Source organism: Geotrypetes seraphini, chromosome 5 (assembly GCF_902459505.1).
Source record: "Geotrypetes seraphini chromosome 5, aGeoSer1.1, whole genome shotgun sequence".
Classification (NCBI taxonomy): domain Eukaryota; kingdom Metazoa; phylum Chordata; class Amphibia; order Gymnophiona; family Dermophiidae; genus Geotrypetes; species Geotrypetes seraphini.
The window spans coordinates 238,341,527-238,362,023 of record NC_047088.1 but is presented as its reverse complement, the minus strand read 5'-3'; the positions used below and the strand labels follow the sequence as shown (position 1 = coordinate 238,362,023).

At 42.9% G+C, this 20,497-nt stretch overlaps 1 protein-coding gene across 1 annotated transcript in view; it reads right to left on the bottom strand.

Moving 5' to 3' along the window:
* Window positions 1–20,497, bottom strand: part of NCKAP5 (NCK associated protein 5) — a 1,115,675-nt gene that overhangs the window by 747,001 nt on the left and 348,177 nt on the right. The window contains 1 exon segment of the mRNA XM_033946444.1: window positions 1,684–1,747. Within this exon segment, the coding sequence (XP_033802335.1) occupies window positions 1,684–1,747 (64 nt within the window).

Genomic DNA, 20,497 nt, shown 5'->3' with positions numbered 1-20,497 from the left:
TCTGCTGAAGTAAAGCTCCTGCAATCTAAACCTTCCCCATTTTACCCCCCCCCCACACACACACACCAAATTAGATTCCCCACAATCCACCCCCCAAGTTAAAGCCCCCCTAACAAAATTCCTCCCAATCTGCCCCCCCCCCTTTCTCCAACAAAGCAGAGGCCCTTTTCCAACAAGTTCACCCCCCCAAAGTGGAGGCTTCTTTCCAAAGGATCCCCACCTCCACCCTCATGCCTATATCTTAACTCCCCAGTGATCTGATGGGATCCACAGGTAAGATCAATTCCCACTCTCTCCTGACCTTCTGGCACCATCCATCAAAATGGCGCCCCCTAGTGACCACATAATGTGATTTAGAAACCCTAGCACAGCTTGATAACTTTCCCACTGATTTGGCTAGCAGCACCTGCTACTCAGATAATTAGCTTTGAATACCAGCTGGTCTGTTTTCAGAACAAAACAAGTACATTTAAACTCTAGATGCATAATTATTTTTAGCATGTTCTTAGTTGACTTTGTAGAAAAAGGATTAAATACTCTATAGCAGATTTGGCCAAGTTAGTTTAAATATCAATGTCTAACTCCTCCTCCATCCTTTTTTCTCCTCCACACCTCCACCCAACCCCAAACAACAACTTGATTTCTTTACAAAAGACAGTCGCAGGCTTTGGTTTCATCCCATTAAAATCCCCTTTGAACGATGTCATAAACACATCATGTCATAACAATATTAAGTCATCACACAATTCATATGTTAACAGGAGTTATCTGGATTTTATGATTTTCAATTGTATTTTAATTGTTCCTCCCCATCCCACGCCATAACGAAGGGCTATTCCCAATATTGTTTCCTGGAGACATAAATCCCAAATTAGCCTTATAGAGTTGAGAAGGGGCCTAGTTGTAGAGCTGCTCCCTCTACATTCAGAGGCTGCGGAATCAAATCCCAGTGCTGCTCCTTGTAACCCTGGCCAAGTCATCTAATCCTCCACTGCCCACTGTTTTGTAACCACAAAAAGGCAGTATACAAGTCCCGTTCCTTTACTCCTTATTTATGTATGCTTTTTGTAACCTGTTGTGGCTTTACTAGGAGGACGTGCTAAGGTTCATAGACAAAATCGCGCGAGACAACGGCGCGCCGCCAACTGAGCGCAGACAACTGAGGGCAAGGTTGACGGTGCGCCGAAGAAAAGCACTATTTTAAAGGGTTCCGACGGGGGGTGTTGGTGGGGAACCCCCCCATTTTACTTAACAGACATCGCGCTGGCGTTGTGGGGGGTTTGAGGGGTTGTAACCCCCCTCATTATACTTGAAACCAAACTTTTTGCCTGTTTTTTAGGGAAAAAGTTCAGTTTTAAGTATAATGTGGGGGGTTACAACCCCCCAAACCCCCCACAACGCCAGCACAATGTCTGTTAAGTAAAGTGGGGGGGTTCCCCCACACCCCCCGTCGGAGCCCTTTAAAATAGTGCTTTTCTTCGGCGCGCCGTCAACCTTGCGCTCAGTTGTCGGCGCGCCGTTGTCTCGCGCAATTTAGTCCCGTCACCACGTGCTAAATGTTAAAATAAAAGTAAACACAATGTGAAATGCATTGAAACATGCAGTAACCGGCTGGAGAGTTTTTAACGTTGCTCGTTATCACGCAATAACTGGAATTGTGAAATATAAAAGCCGAGGCTTTACCATTGTCTCTTCACTTTTACTTCGTGCAACCTCCCGCTGCAACCGGGCCACCGCCAGCTTCTCCCTAAAAAAAATAAAAGAAACAACACAAAACAAAGTGACCAATTTCTTTCTACTTATGCACCGATTGCATGTTTAAGGTATATGTTTTTAATGTCGATGTTGTTAAATGCCTTTCTATGGTCAACCAAAGTGGTTACAGCTAGGGTTACCAGATTTTCCCAAAGGAAAATCCAGACCCTTGGAAACACCCCCATGGAAACACCCTACCTGTCAGGCCGTACCTGTCATGCTCCATTCCGCCCCCAGATGGCATCCGCCCATGCGAGGACATGACACAATGATGTCACTGTATTGTGTCCGCGCGTGCCTGACGCCATTTTGACGGGACAAAGTGCTGGGTTTTGAAAAGCTGTCCGGACCCCCAGACATGTCCTCCAAAATGAAGATAAGTCCAGGGAAATCCGGACCTCTGGTAACCCTAGTTACAGCCAAAAGTGGAGATGGCCTGGGGGCTAACAGCAGACCAGGAAGGAGTGAGTTTGTAAAGATTTTCTGTCTCAGTGCTGTTTTGAATGGGGTGGTAGTATTTTGTTGGATCATACGAGAGGCTAAGGTTTGTAAACACAATCCCCCACCCCCCACCCCCCAGGAAAGGCTTCTGGCCAGTTAAATAGCATTTAGTCAGGTAACCACTAATATTCAGCAGAAGATAGCTGGTTATTTCTGTTAAATATTCATGGTTAGCCGCTAAGGCTTGGATTCTGCAACCGGTGCCATTGTCGGCGGGTGCCGATCATGTGTCAATCATGCAAAGGCGCCGGGCACAGAATCGCACCACCAGAAAACATAGGCAATCGAAATGTAGCCCAGGGTTTACTAGGTCTACATTTCCGGTGCCTACCTTTGATGTGAATCATGCCTCCGTAGGCAAATTAAGCCGCCTAATGCCACGTCCGGTGTTAGCCATGACTACAGTGTCATTAGGCGTCCTAAAGCGCCTATGGAAGCACAATTCCGGCAATGACTTTTTTAGGCCTTGAAACTCAGTTTAAAATATTGTTTAAACTGAGTTTTGTTGGTTTTTTTGTTGTTGTTTTTTTACTGGGCTTGGATACCTACCAGCACCTGTACAATTGGCACCGGTTAGAGAATCTGGATCTAATGGCTATGGTGGACTGCTTAGCTGGCTAGCCGTGAATATTCAGCGCAGGTCGGCTAGGTTTAGCGGGCAAATTGAACTGCATAAATAGCAGTCCTATCTCTGCCTGCTATTAATTTAACTGGCCAGCGCTGAATATTCGCTTAGCCAGTTAAGTTAGCGCCAGCCAACAAAAATCTGAATATTCTATGCCAGGCATCGGAAATGGCCCAGCATGGAGAATGCTTACTCATATTGAAAAACAAGGACCCCCTTGACGCAGGCACCTGCCAAAACATGGCTGTGTCAGGTCAACCATAAAATTTATAACCAGAGAGTCGCTCTAGTGACATCATTACCCTCTGGCCATCTCTACATTTTGCTCTGTTTTCTGTGGAACATTTCTGTTCTCCTATTTTCTCTTCACAACCAAAGTGGTTTCAAGTTTAATAAAATTTTGATATACTACCTTATCGTTTATTTCAAGGTGGTTATACATTTTAAAATAGGGTAGAAACAGATAATATAATTTAACATAACTTTAACAAAATAAACATACACGATTAGATAAAAACAATGACATACACGACTGGACAAACGGGTACGAGTGGAAAAGAAGGGGAGAACTACAATGATGAAAGAAAAATAAGATATTAAAGGTATAAACAAAAGGGTGGGGTTAAAAAACAAGTAAGTCCAATAGAAGTGGACTCGTACAAGATAAAAAAGTTTTTTGTTTTTAATAAAAATCCTTAAAAGGACATTTACACTTGAAAGGCATTTTTAAAAAGAAATGTCTTAAGAAAAGATTTAAATTTCTCAAGATTAGTTATCTCTCTTAGAGCATTTGGTGCTAAGTTCCAGAGGGTCGGGGCAACTACTGAAAAAAGTGTTTCTTCTAGTGTTAATATGGTTCAAGGCTGGGATTACTAATAAATTTTGCTCCGAGGAACGAAGAACTCGCGATTTGGCGTACGGTATCAGAAATTTATTAATGAATTCTGGCTGTCCAGTATTTCTTGTTTTAAAAGTCAATAACAAGAGTTTTATAAATGACACGGTGATGGACGGGAAGCCAATGGGCTTTTATCAGAAGAGGAGTTACGCGGTCAAATTTTTTGGCCTTATTATATGGGGGTACTTTGTCAACAGAGGCCTCATCATCCAAGGGGTCCTTTTGCTAAGTTGCGATAAGCACCAATGCATGCTTGCTGCAGGTTAAACAGGCACGACGGTGGGAATATCTCAGGCATCTCGCAGCATTTTGGGGATTGATGCGCATTTCCCACATGCTAAAAAATAGATTTTATTTTTAAGCGTTGGGGCATTTGGGGGGGCGGAGAGTAGATATAACCTGTACTAATCACTTCGTGCAGCGACATCGCCACATGCTAACCGATTAGCCCATGGTTAGTATGGGATCCCTCACCACCTAGTAGATAGAAACATAGAAATAAGATGGGAGATTACATTACATTACATTAGTGATTTCTTTTCCGCTTGTGCCTTGCGGTTCTAAGCGGATTACAAGTTAGAGGACTGGACATTTCCAGTAGCATTGCAGTACATGTAATCAAGAATGTGTCCAGTTACAATTGTTAGTCTGGACTTTTCCAGGAGAAATTGATAGCAGGTAGTAGATAGTGATAGGTTGTTTAGACGAATAGAGATAATACTGTCCGGATTCAGGGTGTTGCTGGTGGTGGTGATGGAGGTGGTCATGAGAGCATTTTCTAATACTTTTGTGAGGTTATGATGATGGGAAGTGTTTTTTGAAGAGATGAGTTTTGATTTCTTTTCGGAATACTTTAATGTCTATTGATTTGGTCAGTAGATTGGTGATGGTAGTATCGATCTTTGCTGCCAGTACAAAAGGAAGTGGGAACGGACAATGAGCCCTCCACTGAAGATCACTGATGTAAAACCAACTTGTTTATTTCATAAAAGGACACAAGCAGAAGCGGTGGGCCCAAAGATAAATAATAATAATTTTACTTCTTATATACCGCTATACCATAAGTTCAAAGCGGTTTACAACAAGTTACATACAATGAGAGTAAGAGATGTTTACAACAAGAAGTAAGAGATGTTAACAATGAGATACATACGATGAGTGTACGAGATGTAAGGGGAACAGAAAAAGTACTTTCTGGGATACAAATTGCAAATGGAAGAGAACCAAGATGGTTTGAATCAAAAGGAAGTATCTAGTCAGAGACTGGGGGTGCAGGGGAAAACAATTTGGGTGGAAGGATGGGTTAATCTAAAATCAAGAGAATTGGGGATTGGGATGAGGATAGCTGAGGGGGATTGGAAAAGAATTGGGAATTAGAATTTGTTAAAGAGATGGGTCTTCAGTGATTTTCTGAAGTCGGCGTAAGAAGTGGCCTCGAGAATGGGTTTTACGAGCCATGTGTTCAGTTTGGCTACCTGGAACGATAACATTCTGTCTAGGAACTTCTTCTAAAGACATGATTTCAGGGATGGGTAATTAAAGAGATTTATTCTGCGAGAGCTCTTATTAGAGCTGTTGAGGATGAATTGAGAGGCGAGGTAAGTTGGTAGCATCCCAAAGATAGCTTTGTAGCTGATGCAGGCCGATCCAGTCTGCCCATCCGCAGTAACCATTATCTCTTCCACTGCCTAAGAGATCCCACGTTCCTATCCCACGCTTTCTTCAATCCAGACACAGTCTTTTGTCTCCACCACCCTACTGGAAGATTATTCCACGCATCTGCCACCCTTTCTGTAAAACAAGTACTTCCTTAGATTACTCCTGAGCCTATCACCTCTTAACGTCATCCTATGCCCTGTCATTCCAGAAGCGGTGGTAGGGGCTCATGCGTTAATTTGGAATGTAGCACGTGGCCATTAATTCAGAAAATAGAAAATGCAGTCATTTTACAGCCATGCTAAAAGAGTCCTCAGTGTGAGGAAAACCCATGATCTAATAATAGCACAGGTCACTTTTAACACAGTTTAGCAAAAAATCCTCTAAAGTTTTGTACATGGCAACATTCCTGCAGAACACAGATATGTAAATATATTTGATTTTTTTTCATTTATTGACACTGTGACAATCAGAAAATGTGCAGATGACAGAAGGCTTTTAAAAAAAAAAATTTTACAGTTTTGAAATTTTTACAACTTGGCGGGGGGGGGAGAACTGATCTAATAGAAGCGAGTAATGTACAATATTTACCTCTCAAAGTGTATTAAATGGTACAATCTTGTTATTTTACTGTAAAGTATATTAGGTTTAAAATGTCGCCGAAAACATGGTACACTGACGTTTGAGTGCAGGACAAAAGTGCTCAGACAAAGCCGCGCCAACAATTGCGCGCAGACAAATGTGCACCGCCGCCTGAAGCCATTATTACCGTTCCTGTTAGCGTTGTGAGGGAGATTTGGGGGGACCCCAGTACACTGAGAAATACTCGCACTCACGTTGAGAGGGGGTGGGGGGGGGTTGCCTCCCACACCGCCCGTCAGAGTGGAAGAGCTGGTGATCGGGAGAAGAGTGGGATTTTTCGGTGTATCGGGGGCTTCTCACCCACACACCTCTCAACGTAAGCGCGAGTATTTGTCAGTGTAGGGGGAGTTACCCCACACACACCCCTCACAGTGCTAACGGGAACGGTAATAACAGCTTCCTGTGTGCAACTATTGGCGTGGCTTTGTCGGCGCGCCAATATCTGGTGCGCTTTTGACGGGTTACCAAAAACATAGGGGACCTTATACTTAGGGCTAGCTGAAAAACTACCGCCAGCTCAAGAGGAGGCAGTAGCGGCTAGCGCGCGTGACATTTTAGCGCACGCTATTCCGTGCATTAAGGCCCTAACGCGCCTTCGTAAAAGGAGCTCTTAGTAAGAGTAAGAACTAACACATGCTTTCTGCCAATTAAAAATGGTGCTAGCGGGCAATACTCAGAAGCCATGTGCTAACTGCGGGCTTGGCACACATTATCCACATTCTAAAGAATACCTATTTTTTAGCACAGGGCGCGTGTTTGGGAGCAGAGTGTAGATTTGCCTTGCGCTAATTGATCAGCATGTGGACAGTGTCGCATACTGATTGATTAGCGCAGGATTAGCAAGGGAGCCCTTAGGCCCGGATTCTAAAAACAGTGCCTTCAGTGCAGACTGCTTTAAAAATGGCCTCCAATTGCGGGTCAATTAGACAGTGGCACTGTTTATAGAATCGTGCCTTCAGGAAACATAGGCCCCATAAATGTAGGCCAGGGTTTCCAAGGCCTACATTTCTGGCGACTATCTTTGACGTGAATCATGCCTATGGAGGCAATTTACAATTCCTAATGCCACTTCCAGCATTAGCCATATCTACAGTGCTGTTAGACATCGTAAAGCGCCTCCGTCGGTGCAATTCTGGTGCCGTTTTTTTAGGCACTGTAGGTGCCTATATTTTTCCTTTAATTGCTTTATTTTTTTTTCTGTTTTAAACGGTGTTTTCAACCTAACTTAGGTGCTGTTTATAGAATCCGGGCCTTACTGCCTACAAAATAGGGCTCATGCACTAATTTCAAAATTAACACATGGCCATTAATAGGGAATCCAACAAGCTAGAATGTGTCTAAACAAAGCTTTGTGCTAGATCAGGGGTACCCAAATGGTCGATCGCGATTGACCAGTAGATCGCAAAGGCAACACGAGTCGATCGCGTTGCCTTTGCAATCTTGTTCTTCCTGCCTCCCCGAACCAGGCCAGGCACGTACAAGCACCGGACCCACAAGCCTTCACCTCTGACGTCAATTCTGACGTCGGAGAGGAAGTTCTGAGCCAGCCAATTGCTGCCTGGCTGGCCTGGAACTTCCTCTCCGACGTCAGAATTGACGTCGGAGGTGAAAGCTTGTAGATCTAGAGCTTGTACGCGCCAGGCCTGGCTCAGGGAAGCAGGGAGAAATCAGCATGGTGGCTTGGGGGGGGACATGGGAAGAAAGAAAGAAAGACAGGCAGGCAGGGGGAGAAAAAAGGAAAGATAGAATTAAAGAGGGGGGCAGGGGGAGAGAGAAAGAAAGGCAGAGGGAGAAAGAAAGACAGAAAAAATGAGGGGGTGGGGAGAGAGAAAGAAAGAGAGACAGAAATAAAGAAAAGGGGGTTGGGGCAGAAAGAAAGACAGAAAGAAAAAAAATATTGGATTTACAGTCAGAAGAAGGAAGTGCAATCAGAGACTCATGAAATCACCAGACAAAAAGGTAGGAAAAATGATTTTATTTTCAATTTAGTGATCAAAATGTGTACATTTTTAGAATTTATATCTGCTATCTATATTTTGCACTATGGCCCCCTTTTACTAAACCATGATAGTGGTTTTTAGCGCAGGGAGCCTATGAGCGTTGGGAGCTGCGAGGGGCATTCAGCGCAGCTCCCTGTACTAAAAACCGCTATTGAGGTTTAGTATAAGGGGAGGGGGGTATATTTGTCTATTTTTGTATAGCTGTTACTGAGGTGACATTGCATATTTTAAAGTCATCTGCCTTGACCTCTCTGAAAAAAACCCCAAATATAAATGATAATTAACATTTTCTCTGCGTACTGTGTGCTTTGTGTTTTTTAAAATTTTATTGTTGGTAGATCATTTTGACTTGGTCATTTGAAAAGTAGCTCGCAAGCCAAAAAAGTGTGGGCACCCCTGTGCTCGATGAACCGGCGTGCAGTGACACTGATTAACAAACTGGCCTCAAAATCCCGAAGGATACAACTCAAACCAGAGCACAAAGCTCAGTGAAGCGTCCCGTATATTTTCATTGGCCACCGGGGACGGAACAGAGAGAAAAAACCTCCCTTGCACTACAGGGAGGAAAAAAGTCTCTGACCAACCTCCCCCCCCCCTACTCAGTTAAATCTAAAGCTTCTACTGGTCATTTAACACAAAACTAGAAGGCAAAAAGAGAAAAGTTATCTGCCGACTGCCGAGCCGTCTTGGGGCTCACAGAGTTCCAAAGTGTATCCAAGCTTCTTTTCAAATCAATAGGGAAAGCCATACTACGGCCATTTTAGAGCAGTGCTTAAAGGTGGTCTCAGAACAATAGCGCAGGTCACGTTTTAGCGCAGCTTAGTAAAAGGGCACCTTAGTAATGTGATGTAATTCATGCAATACATCTCATCATTATGTAAACAGAATAATACAGCTTGTGTTGCATTTTGAATTTTGCAAGTTGGGTTATTCCTGGAAAAATAATGCTAACTCAAAGCTGGTGTTATTTTCTTACCTAGAAGCATCAGGCCCCTAATATAGCCATTGCTGCTGGGGATCCTTTTATAAAGGGGTCAGTGCCTGTAAAAGATGTACAGACCCCCCCCCCTTCTCCCCCCAAGACCCCAAATCCCAACATAGGGCTCCCTTCTGATCCCCAGTCCAGCTTCCTACCTCCCAGAGTCACCCCATATACCTTCTTTTTCCTAAACTCTCAATGGAGAACATCTCCATAAAGAAGCCCCCTCTCTCCTATCCACCCCCAGTTGCTCCTTTCCCCTTTGTCACTAGATTAAAAATGGCATTGCCTGAACCCTAGCAGTTGAACAGAGAAGGGAAAAGGACTGTTCTGTCAAAAACAGTTTGGATACTGACTCTTTGAACTTTCTTTTCCAGCCATTTGGAAAGGAGGAGAGAACAATTTTCTTGTATCTGCTTTAAGTTGATATCAGGATTGTCTCCAGTTTATCTTTCCCCTCACTTTGATTTATAAAGACCATCAAGGAATACAAGATATTTCATTTATTTGCCTTTCCTAAGCCAAATGGTGTCCGTTATAAGACCTTTTTTGACAGGACCTTAGCGTTTCAAGCAGGTAAACTGCAATCTTGGCTTGGTGAATGTATTCATTACGCCACGTCTTATTGTTCTTTTCGAAAATTAGTCAAGTCTTCTCTATTTGACAAATTTATTACTTAATTGGCTATTCTTAAGATTGTAACCATATTTTTAACTTTTATTGTATGATTTTATTTTTATTGTACGATTTTATTCTTATGGTATGAATGTAATTCGCTGACTGTCGAGTTTCTTTTGGTGTAAACCGCCTAGAACTTTTGGTAATGGCGGTATAAAATAATAAAATTATTATTATTATTATTATTATTAACAGGTCCTTTTATGAAGTTGCATTAGGGACTAACATTCGCTTAACAGTATCTCGCAAACTTTATGAGATGCAGCACACTAAACTGACGTGATCATGTGACATCAACACGTCAACATCCGCGCAGGCATGGGGGCCCTGAGCCACCAGTGGGGGGTGCTGAAAAAGAAGAGGCGTTGCAAGGAGGAGAGACGCCAGGGAGCAGGAGAGGCGCTGGTACTGGCTGACTGCCTAAAGGATGTGCCTCTTGCCGCGAGAGGCACGTCCGGTAGGAAGTCATCTGGTGCCTCTCCTCTTCCCCAGCTTCTTGCGGCACACCTGAAAGCTTGTAGGGCACACTAGTGTGCCATGGCACACAGTTTGTGATACACTGGCTTAACACAAGACACATGGCCTACCGCAGGATGTAGTAAAGTATTCTACCTTAGTTTTGCTATTTATGAGTACTACGCACATGGTATTTTTTTTTTGGGGGGGGGGGGGGATCGGCGTGTCAGAGATGCAGAAAGGGCAAGGAAGCTCTATTTGGCTACCATACTGACATTACCTGCACGTTAACTGGTTAGCACGTCCATTGGCCCTCTTTTACAAAGGCGCGCTAAGCGTTTTAGCGCAGATTTAGCATGCGCTAAATCAACACGTGCGCTAACCGCTAACGCTAATATTTAGCGCGTGCTAAAAAGCTTAGCGCACCTTTGTAAAAGAGGGGGATAGTGTCTCTTAAATAGGAGGTGGTAAGTGTTCCAACAAACAGAAAAATGCCTATTTTATGGGTCCACTAGAAATAGACTTAGAGCACGAGAAAATCCTGTGTTAGGATGCACTAGGTCCATTTGCTAGTGTAATTTAGTAAAAAGGGCCCCTTTGTGATCCAAAGCAGTGTTTAAACAGAGAAACAAAAACGGATGCTGTATTGCACCTGAAAGACATTTTGCAAGTTTAATATTTTGCCTGTTAATTTGATTTGAATACTTAATATACCGCTAAAAACCGAAGTGAACAGTGATTTACAATTCTAAAAATAGTTCATTATAGCAAGTTACAAACTTAAAAACATCTCACTATGCAACAATTAATATTATACTAACTATACCATCACATCCATAGAACCCACCCCCAAATATAATAATCGTCTAATTGCAACCCTCATTATCAAACCCACTCATTAACTTTATAAAAGGCCTCAATAAATAGCTGTTACCCAGAGCATTCTGACTCTCCTTACTATCCATGTTATACTGTTCATGCCACAATACAAAAGTTTTCAGTAAAAGCCACGGTCTCAATAGCTTATGAAAACCCAAGTTAGGTCCAGCGTGACAGAATGCTCTATTCCGTGTTCCAGTCAATCTCACTTTATCTAATGATGGTAATTGAAGCAAAATTCTTCCGAGATGAACGCAAAACACGTGGTGGAGCATATTTACTCAGTTTATCTGACAAATACTCTGGGACATTCCACTCCAAAGCTTTAAACACCAAGCATAAAATTTTAAACGGAATTCATCCTGTCTAGAACCGCAAGGCACAGGCGGAATAGAAATCCCTAATGTAATGTAATGTAATGTAAAAAGTAACCAATGTAAAGTTGGTCCAACTGTACACCCTGGAACAACAAAATCTTGTATTCTGCCTTTAACGAGCACAATTACAAACAAATTGGTGTCACAGGAAACACAAAAGAGTATTTTGTCACCTCAGAGAAAACCACAGATGTTTTGCATGATTTTGTGACCAGGGGGCTAGACAACACCTAGTGAAGCAGTGGGATTTCTTACCAGTGGATTTGATAAATATTAACAATAGAGTCAAATTTCCTAGCAAATGGTTCCCAAACTTGTCCTGGGGGAACGCCATCCAGTCAGGTTTTCAGGATATCTGCATTGAATATTCATGAGATTGATTTGCATGCCCTAACTCCGCTGCATGCAAATTTCTCTCATTCTGAGACCATATTTTGTAACTACATATGCAACTTTTAGGAACACCCCTGGCAAGCTCATGGCTATGCCCCCTTTTTGAGTTACATGCTAGTAGATTTATAGAACAGTGTGCAGCTAGATGTGTGCACACATTTTAATGCATGCCAATTCAATTAATTTGTGCATCCTATATGTATCAAATTGCCATAATACAGGTGTGTCAAAGTCCCTCCTTGAAGGCCTCAATCCAGATTTAGGTGCACCATTTACAGAATAGCGCCTAGCACTTTTGTGCATAACTCCAATTATCAGTTCCAATCACACAGAGACTGTCTGATTTCAAGAAAGCCTGGAATAGTCACGTGGGATCTCTTAGAGAGAGGAAGAGATAATAGCTACTGCGGATGGGCAGACTGGATGGGCCTTTATCTGCCATCATGTTACTGTTTCTAGAACCATAAAGTTCTATGACATCACAATGCAGTTGTAAAGAGCCTTAGCCAATAGGGAGAGGAGGAGATAGTGGATGCTGCGGATTGGCCATTTGGCCTTTATCTGCAATTGTGTTTCTATGTTTCTATAAGTGGAGAAGGGGCTTAGTGGTTAGAGCTGCTGCTTCAGAATCCTGAGGTTGTGAGCTGAAGCCCAGCCCTGTTTCCTGTGACCTTCAGCAAATCACTTCGGGCTAGATTCACTAAGCTTTACGAGCCTTCTCCGACCAGCTTGCGAGCCTTCTCCAACCCCAACCCGATTCACTAACCTCCCGGCCGATCAACCTCCCACCCGATTCGATCCGCCCATGCAAATGAGGGGAAATGGCCTGCAAAGTAGGAAGGCAGCGATTCACTAAACAGAAGAAGGAACACCGATTAGGCTGGCCGATCCAAAAAGAAGCGACTGCTGAGGACCAGTCGCTGCTGACTCTCCTGCTCTCTGCTGCCCTGTCCCTGCAGTGCGAGCCCGTGGTTTTAACCCACGGTTTTAACCCGGGGGTTAAAAGCATGTTCTGTTCCACATCTGGCTGCAACGTGTTCTGTTCCATCCGACTGCAGCGTGTTCTGTAATCTGTTCCATTAATGTCCACTCAAAACTGCAGCCAACCTACCAACCCACCCCCTTTGTATTGACCTCGCTTGTGCGGTCTGCTCATGCATCTGGATCACTCAGCAGCGATCCGTGGGGGTCGCTGTGGGGCATGCCTCCGATCACATTAATTTGCATGAGGACTCGTAGTGAATCAGTCGTCCGGCAAGTTTCGGCCATGGATCACCCACAGATTGGCCAACAAAGGTGAGCTTAGTGAATCTAGCCTCCAGGGACAGATAGGGAGACTACATAAGAGTACCTGATAACTATTCAATGTATTATAAACCATTTGGGGTGAATCTCTTCATGAAAGGATTATTTCCCCAAAAAACATGCAACGTCTGCAGCTTGTGCAAAATGCAGTGGTCAGACTTATCTTCGGGTTAAAGAAGTTTGATCACGTGACACCTTATTACCGGTAGTTGCACTGGCTACCGACAGAAGCACGCGTAAAGTTTAAGTTCGCCTGCATCTGCTTCAAAGTACTATATGGTCTAGTCTCTAAATACATAACAGACCTTTTCACCTTCTCCACCAACAAACACAAGAGAAGCTCACACCTGAACTTCGTTTCCCCCCCAGTCACAGGTTGCAAATTAAAAAAACACTACGAACACCTTTTCTCACATCAAGCAGCCTTATGGGGCAAAGACCTAAAACAATTCCTCTCGTCCTCCATTTACGAGGAATTCAGGAAGCGCCTAAAAACATACCTATTCCTGAAGTACCTAGACAACTGACCCGCACTCCACTCTCAACAACGGTTTTCTTGACCTATTTCTCACTCTCTTCTCTCTTCAGGTCACTCATTTTGTCCCTCTTGTAATCTTTTGTAAACCGCATAGAACTTCACGGTATTGCGGTATATAAACTGTTATTATTATTATTATTTGTATGTCTATGTTATGATGATTTTGTTTTAAATTATGTATGTCATTCTGTAAACAGTTTAGTTATAAATGGTATAGAAATTTTTTTAAATAAATAATAAATCCCAATAAATGCATAATTGGTGATTACATTTTGGTGCATCTACAAAATGTCTTTTTCACTTTTTTCCCCACAAACAGTAGGAGTGGTATCCTACTTCAGTATTTATTTTTGCTCTACTGCATTTGTTGGTTAATTTTTTTGTCACTCATCTAGATTTTTTTTTCAGATGCGCTGCAAACTCTTTTAGGAGTTAAGGCTTTTATCCCTTATTCTGCATCTGTGGGAATAAAAAGCTAGCAAAAACAGACCCTTAATGCCCAATAAGTTGTCTGGAGCACGCCTTCTTGCCAGGACAGTATCTCACATGGTCTCTTTCCCCATCTATTTTCAAATACCACATCAAGCAGTCCCCAAAGCATTCTGCATTTTGCACGGCCCATTTATCTTAAAAACAATACACACAAAGGACACACTGAAATCGCCTCTTAAGTAGACTTAAAAGTGGCAAATACAATGTCCGCGCATCTTTACTCATTCCTGCATCCTTATCGATTGTCTGTAAGCCTACTGTCCACATTTGAAGAGAATTTTCAAGAAATGATATCCCATTCCAGATATTGCAGACAAAATCTCCAGAACTGAGTGTTTCCACATATGTGAAAACCTATTGACACTAATTTATTACCACAAACATTTCAACACCAGACACTGTACAGGTCGAGACTACAAAAAAGTGTTATATCAAATCCCATTATTCTTACCTTACCCTTAGGGGAGGTGGGGGAGGAGATGCTCAGGAAAGAGGTGAGGTCCCTGGTGAATTTCACTAGGCTTCAGCTAATACAGCATACAGTACATTCCAGAAGTTTTGATTGAAATTAAATTTGTTACGACATGAATAACCCCCTTCCCCCCCGGAAAAAAACCCTTCTATTGGAAACAAAATTAAAAAATACTTTTTGTTTAATATTTAAGGGCTTGCATTCCCATGTGGTTCTCAAGTACGGAAAAGCCACCTTTGCCCAGAGGCTGTTCAGCTACGTGCTTGAAAATATTAGGCTCTGTTCCATTCAACCACATTTACAGGTAGATATATTGCCAACGAAACCCCAAATCCAGACACATGGATCTTGGCACAAACTGAGAGAGAACATCATGCACAGAATTTAAGGTGATTCGATGTCCAGCCAATAAAAAGTAGCTCTCCAGCCAAAGCCCGAGTTTTTTTTTTTTTTTGTAAATCTTTATTAGTTTTCAATTATTAACAGTGCGATACAGTGAATTTGAACATAAACGAATCAAACAAAAGCACTTTAAATATACAAATATTTATAAAAACAAACATTTTCACCCCCCTCCTCCCCTTAACCAATGAAAATAGAACCACATGTATAATTTCAATAGAATAGATATAATGAATAATGATTGTAATGTTTTCCCATCCCCCTCCCTCCCACCCTGGATGTGTAAGCCCGAGTTTTGAATCCAGCACAATACATGACAGCTTGTCTTAATAGAAATGTCCTACGATGAGGAAGGCTGGTTGGCATCACTCCTCTTGCCGCAAGCCATGAATGGATTCTCTGAAAAACAGCAGAGAACACTTGAAAAGCCAACATTGTTTCTTAGAGTTTGCTTTTAGTCAGGAGCTTCTTTCACTCTGCTGGACAACGGGCTGCCTTGAATTTGATCAAGGCATCTTTTAAAAATAATGTATTACACTTCTCCCTCCGTATTCACGGGGGTTAGGAGAGAAGCTGGTCCGCGAATAACTTTTTTCTATCATATTCACGGCATTGTGGTTAAATCCATCGCGAATACCGTGAAATTGCGAATATGGAGGGAGACCTGACCTGTTCCTGAAGGAGAGGCAATACTGTACCGGATATAGGTAGGGTCTCTGGTTTGCTGAACTTTTCTCTCTGCACTCCCCAGCAACAACGGCAGGATGAATTAGGCGCACAAGCCCTCCCGCCGCCTTTAGTTTGCTCAGCCACGCTGAAGCATGTGCTGAAATTTTCTCTCGGTACGTTGCCGTTTGCCAGGCCACGCTGAAGCAAATGCTGAAAAAAAGCGCCAAACTTTATCTCAGCACTCCAGGATGACATCATTTAGGGAGTAGAGCCAGCAAGGTACAAACCGCGAATAACCAAAGTGGCGAGTGCTGAACCCACAAATACGGAAGGAGAAGTGTACAGCACAGTTGGATTTATGTCAAAATCAGAGCACAACCCCCCCCCCCCACACACACACACACACATTTTATTTTCCATTTTTTCCTGTGAGGGAGAGTAGGGAGATTAAGGAATGGAGAGTAGATTAGGGAATGGAGAGATGAGAGAAGAGGGCAGTGAGTTGTTGGGAGGGATGGGTGAGTAATCAGGAAAGTTTGGGATTATCTTTAAGCAATTGTGGAGGGATAACTTGGTATTATCACATGATCACACCATCCAGTCCAGGTGATTTATCACTTTTTAATTTGTTAATTTGGCTTACTACATCTTCCAGATTCACTAAGATTTCTTTCAGTTCCTACGCATCATCACCCTTGAAAACCATTACTGGTTCAGGTAGATCTCTTAATTTTCTTCCGTAAAGACCAAAGCAAAGAATTTACTCTCCTCTATGGCCTTATCTTCCTTGAGCGCCCCTTTTGCTCCTTGATCGTGCAACATTCCCACGGATTCCCTCCCAGGTTTTCTGCTTCTGATGTAGCTAACAAAATTAGGCTGTAATCTTCCTTTTATATTTGAAGGAATTTTTGGATATAGGATTTTTGTCATTCTTTCATTTTGGGGGGGTTTTGGTACAAATTTATATATGCAAAAAGTTAATCCTGCTATTGACGCAGGGCACATGCGGTCCCCACATTCCATTTTTGTTGCCTTCAAATTCAGTGAACCCCCCATCACTAACTGTGGGTAAAGAAAAGGATCCAAGAAGTTCCACTGGATCTCATGTGCCTGCAAGGTCACACAACATTGGTGTGCATGCATGCACACGCACGCAAATCCAAGTCGACTCACCTCTCCCCATGCATGCATTCGTATAAGCGTCAATGTGACCACACAGTCGCCCATGACCCAGCAAAGTATCGCAGGAATTTTCCTCTACCCTTGGTAGTGGCAAAACCTCCCGCCAGTGCCCAGGTCAGCCTTGAAAATCTAAGCAAAGTAGAATTCTATGGTTTACTGGTGAACATAAAATAGGAGGTGCAATATTGGCTTGATAGGTTTGAAAATGAGAGAAAAGGCCTGTTAGCGATGGAGTAGCTGTGTTGTGTGCACCCTCATCAATTGCACTTATCTGCGCGATTTTGCACTGATGGATGGCACCATGCTTGTAAAATCAAAATTGGCATTTAAAATTATTTTCGCAAGCCTAAAATCTTGTGGTTGGCCCCAGAGCTCTCTCGTGTCCACTTCCTGACCCTTTACATGGAAAAAGCTGGAGACCACTGGAGTAGATGCTTGTACCAAAAATATTAAAATCTATGGCACCAATATGTACTTGTCCAGCCACCGTATGCTTAATAAACAATCAAAATCAATCAGGTCTGGATATGTTGGTGTTGTTTCCTCAATCCTCCTTGTTTTCGTAGGAAGCCTCAGCCCCACCACTCCACCGCTGTATTATCTTTCTCACACAACAAAAATTTAGTGGAGTCGGATGACGACAGCAACCTCGGGAGACCCTTGATACAGCTCTTTTTTGAGCGAAACATGTCGGGTCAGACTCCCAGGTTTTGGCTGAAATGGAGCTAAGTACTTAAGCACTTTATATTTATAGATAAGATATTTATTCTTTATTTATTTCTTATTGGACTAAATTTGCACAAGCGACACTGTATAAATATTTGAATGGACAGCCAATGATGAGGTACCACGTAATTCTTCCCGCAATTATAAGATAATACAGCGGTGGAGTGGTGGGGCTGAGGCTTCCTATGAAAACAAGGAGGATTGAGGAAATAACACCAACATATCCAGACCGATTGATTTTGACTGTTTATTAAGCATACGGTGGCTGGACAAATACACATTGTTGCCATAGATTTTTATGTACCAAAACTATTGGCATGTCAATGGCAGCTATGTATCAAATTGCCATAATACAGGTGCGTCAAAGTCCCTCCTCGAGGGTCGCCATCCAGTCGGGTTTTCAGGATTTCACCAATGAATATGCACGAGATTTATTAGCCTACAATGAAAGCAGTGCATGCTAATAGATCTCATGCATATTCATTGGGGAAATCCTGAAAACCCGACTGGATTGCGGCCCTCGAGGAGGGACTCTGACGCCCCTGCCATAATAGAATTAACGTTTACAGAAGCATTCTATATATGGTGCAGAAATTAGATGCTACTTCGGCGCCAAATTACGGCATAGAAAAGCATTCTAACGGACGCAGGGCACCAAAATGTGGCAGAAATAGCAGATCTGCGTGAAAACACACCCATTTCTTTTCTTTTATATTTTCTTTCTTATTTTTTTAAAATTTACGGTAATTTGTATTTATTGAAGAATGGATTAAATATTTTGTATGTTAGACGTATGATACTTAGGGGTTCTTTTACCAAGGTATGCTAATTGTTAGCGCGCACTAAATCGGTTGGCGCCTTAGGCCCTCTTTTACAAAGGTGCGCAAAGCGTTTTAGCGTGGATTTAGCACATGCTAAATCAACATGTGCACTAACCGCTAACACGTACTTAGGACAACATGAACGCATTAGCATTTAGCGTGTGTTTAGCACGCGCTAATATTTAGCGCAACTTTGTAAAAGGGAGGGTTAGTAAAAGGACCAATTAGTTTATTTTGCTTTGTCTTCCCTATCTTTAAACGGAGTTCTTTTCATTATTTTTGATTGTATTGTATTGTTAACCGCTTTGATCCTTTTTGGCAAATTGGACGGTATATAAAGATTTTAATACACAAACATTCATAGGATAGCGCCTAAGACCTAGATTCTAAAAATGGAGGCGTTCAGAAGGCACCGGTAGACACTCGAACGGAGCCTAAGTTTAGACCCTCTTATACTAAGGTGCGTTAACCTATTAGTACATGCTAAATGCTAATGCATGCATGTTAGTGTATGGACACGTTAGCATTTAGCATGCGCTAATTCGATTAGCGCGTGCTAATCCGTTAGCGCACCTTAGTAAAAGAGGGGGTAAATGTTTAATACGGCCATTAACAGTGCGGTAATTGACTGCACCATTAAAAAACAATTAAGTAGAAAAAAAAAAAAGAGAGAGAAGCAGGCACCGTGAGGCACCTACAAAAAAAAGGCACCCGAAGTCGCATCTACGCAGATGCTTACTTGCGCTGAACGTCAAAAGATGGGTGGTTAAGGGCGGGGTTGATGTTCAACACCACTAAGCGTGATTCTAGGTCAAAGACAGGCGCCTACATTTCCAGCGCCTGTCTTTGACGCAGACCGTGATTCTCAAAATGGTGCTGTAGTTTGAGTGTGGTGTGGCCGACGCCATTTTATCAGGCACCGGACGATTCCAGCGCCATTTTGAGAATCCAGGCCTTAGTGTTTGTGCGTGCATCTGCAAAGCTGGCATTGCCATGGAAAGGGCAGGGGCTTAAAATGCACCGAGTGTTATAGAATCGTGCGGATCCACGTCCAACTTGTGTGCTGGGCTTTATACTGGGTTTCAGTTGATGTACATCCTCAGATCCCAGCATTACATGCTATTCTCTAAAGGGTGTTAATCCCCAGATGCCCATTACACAGTAGAATACTACTCCTAACTGGCATCCCTAAGTGTCGCCTCTCCCCCTTGCAATCTGTGCAAAACTCTGCTGCGCGACTCATCTTCTACCGACCCTGCTACGCTCATGTCACCCCTCTCTTCAAGTCACTTCACTGGCTCCCTATCTGCTATCGCATACAGGTCAAGATCTTACTGCTGACCTACAAGTGTGTTCATTCTGCTGCCCCTCAATATCTCTCCTCGCTTCTCTCTCCTTCTACACCTCCCAGAGAACTCCGTTCCTCAGATAAGTCACTCTTAACGTTACCCTTCTCCTCCATTGCCAATTCCAGACTTCGTTCCTTTCATCTAGCTGCCCCCTATGCCTGGAATAAATTACCCGAGTTTGTCTGTCAAGCCCCTTCCCTTGTTTAAAAGCAGGCTGAAAACCCACCTTTTTGATATAGTTTTCAATCCTTAACCCTACTCCTCTGCCCTCCAACCCAGCCTGCTGATTAACCGTTGCCCCTTAACTGTATCCATGACATCCTGTTTGTCTTTGGGAAGCAGAGCTGAGATTGTGATGTCATAATGCCTCATTCCACCAATAAGAACCAACCTCATTTATGATGTCACAACGGCTTGATTGCCCTCCAACCCAGCCAGCAGATTAACCGTTCCCCTTAACTGTATCCATGACATCCTGTTTAGACTGTAAGCTCTTTTGAGAACGGACTGTTTTCGTATTCTTTGTGACTCTGTTCAGCGCTGCGTGCGTCTGTTAGCGCTATAGAAATAATAGTAGTAACAGTAGAAGACCATTTAGCACTGATTTGTTTTGGTGCCAAATTTTGAGTGCTATTTACTTAATCCCACCCTTGGGCCCTCTTTTACTAAGGTGCGCTAATCGATTTAGCGTGTGCTAAACAC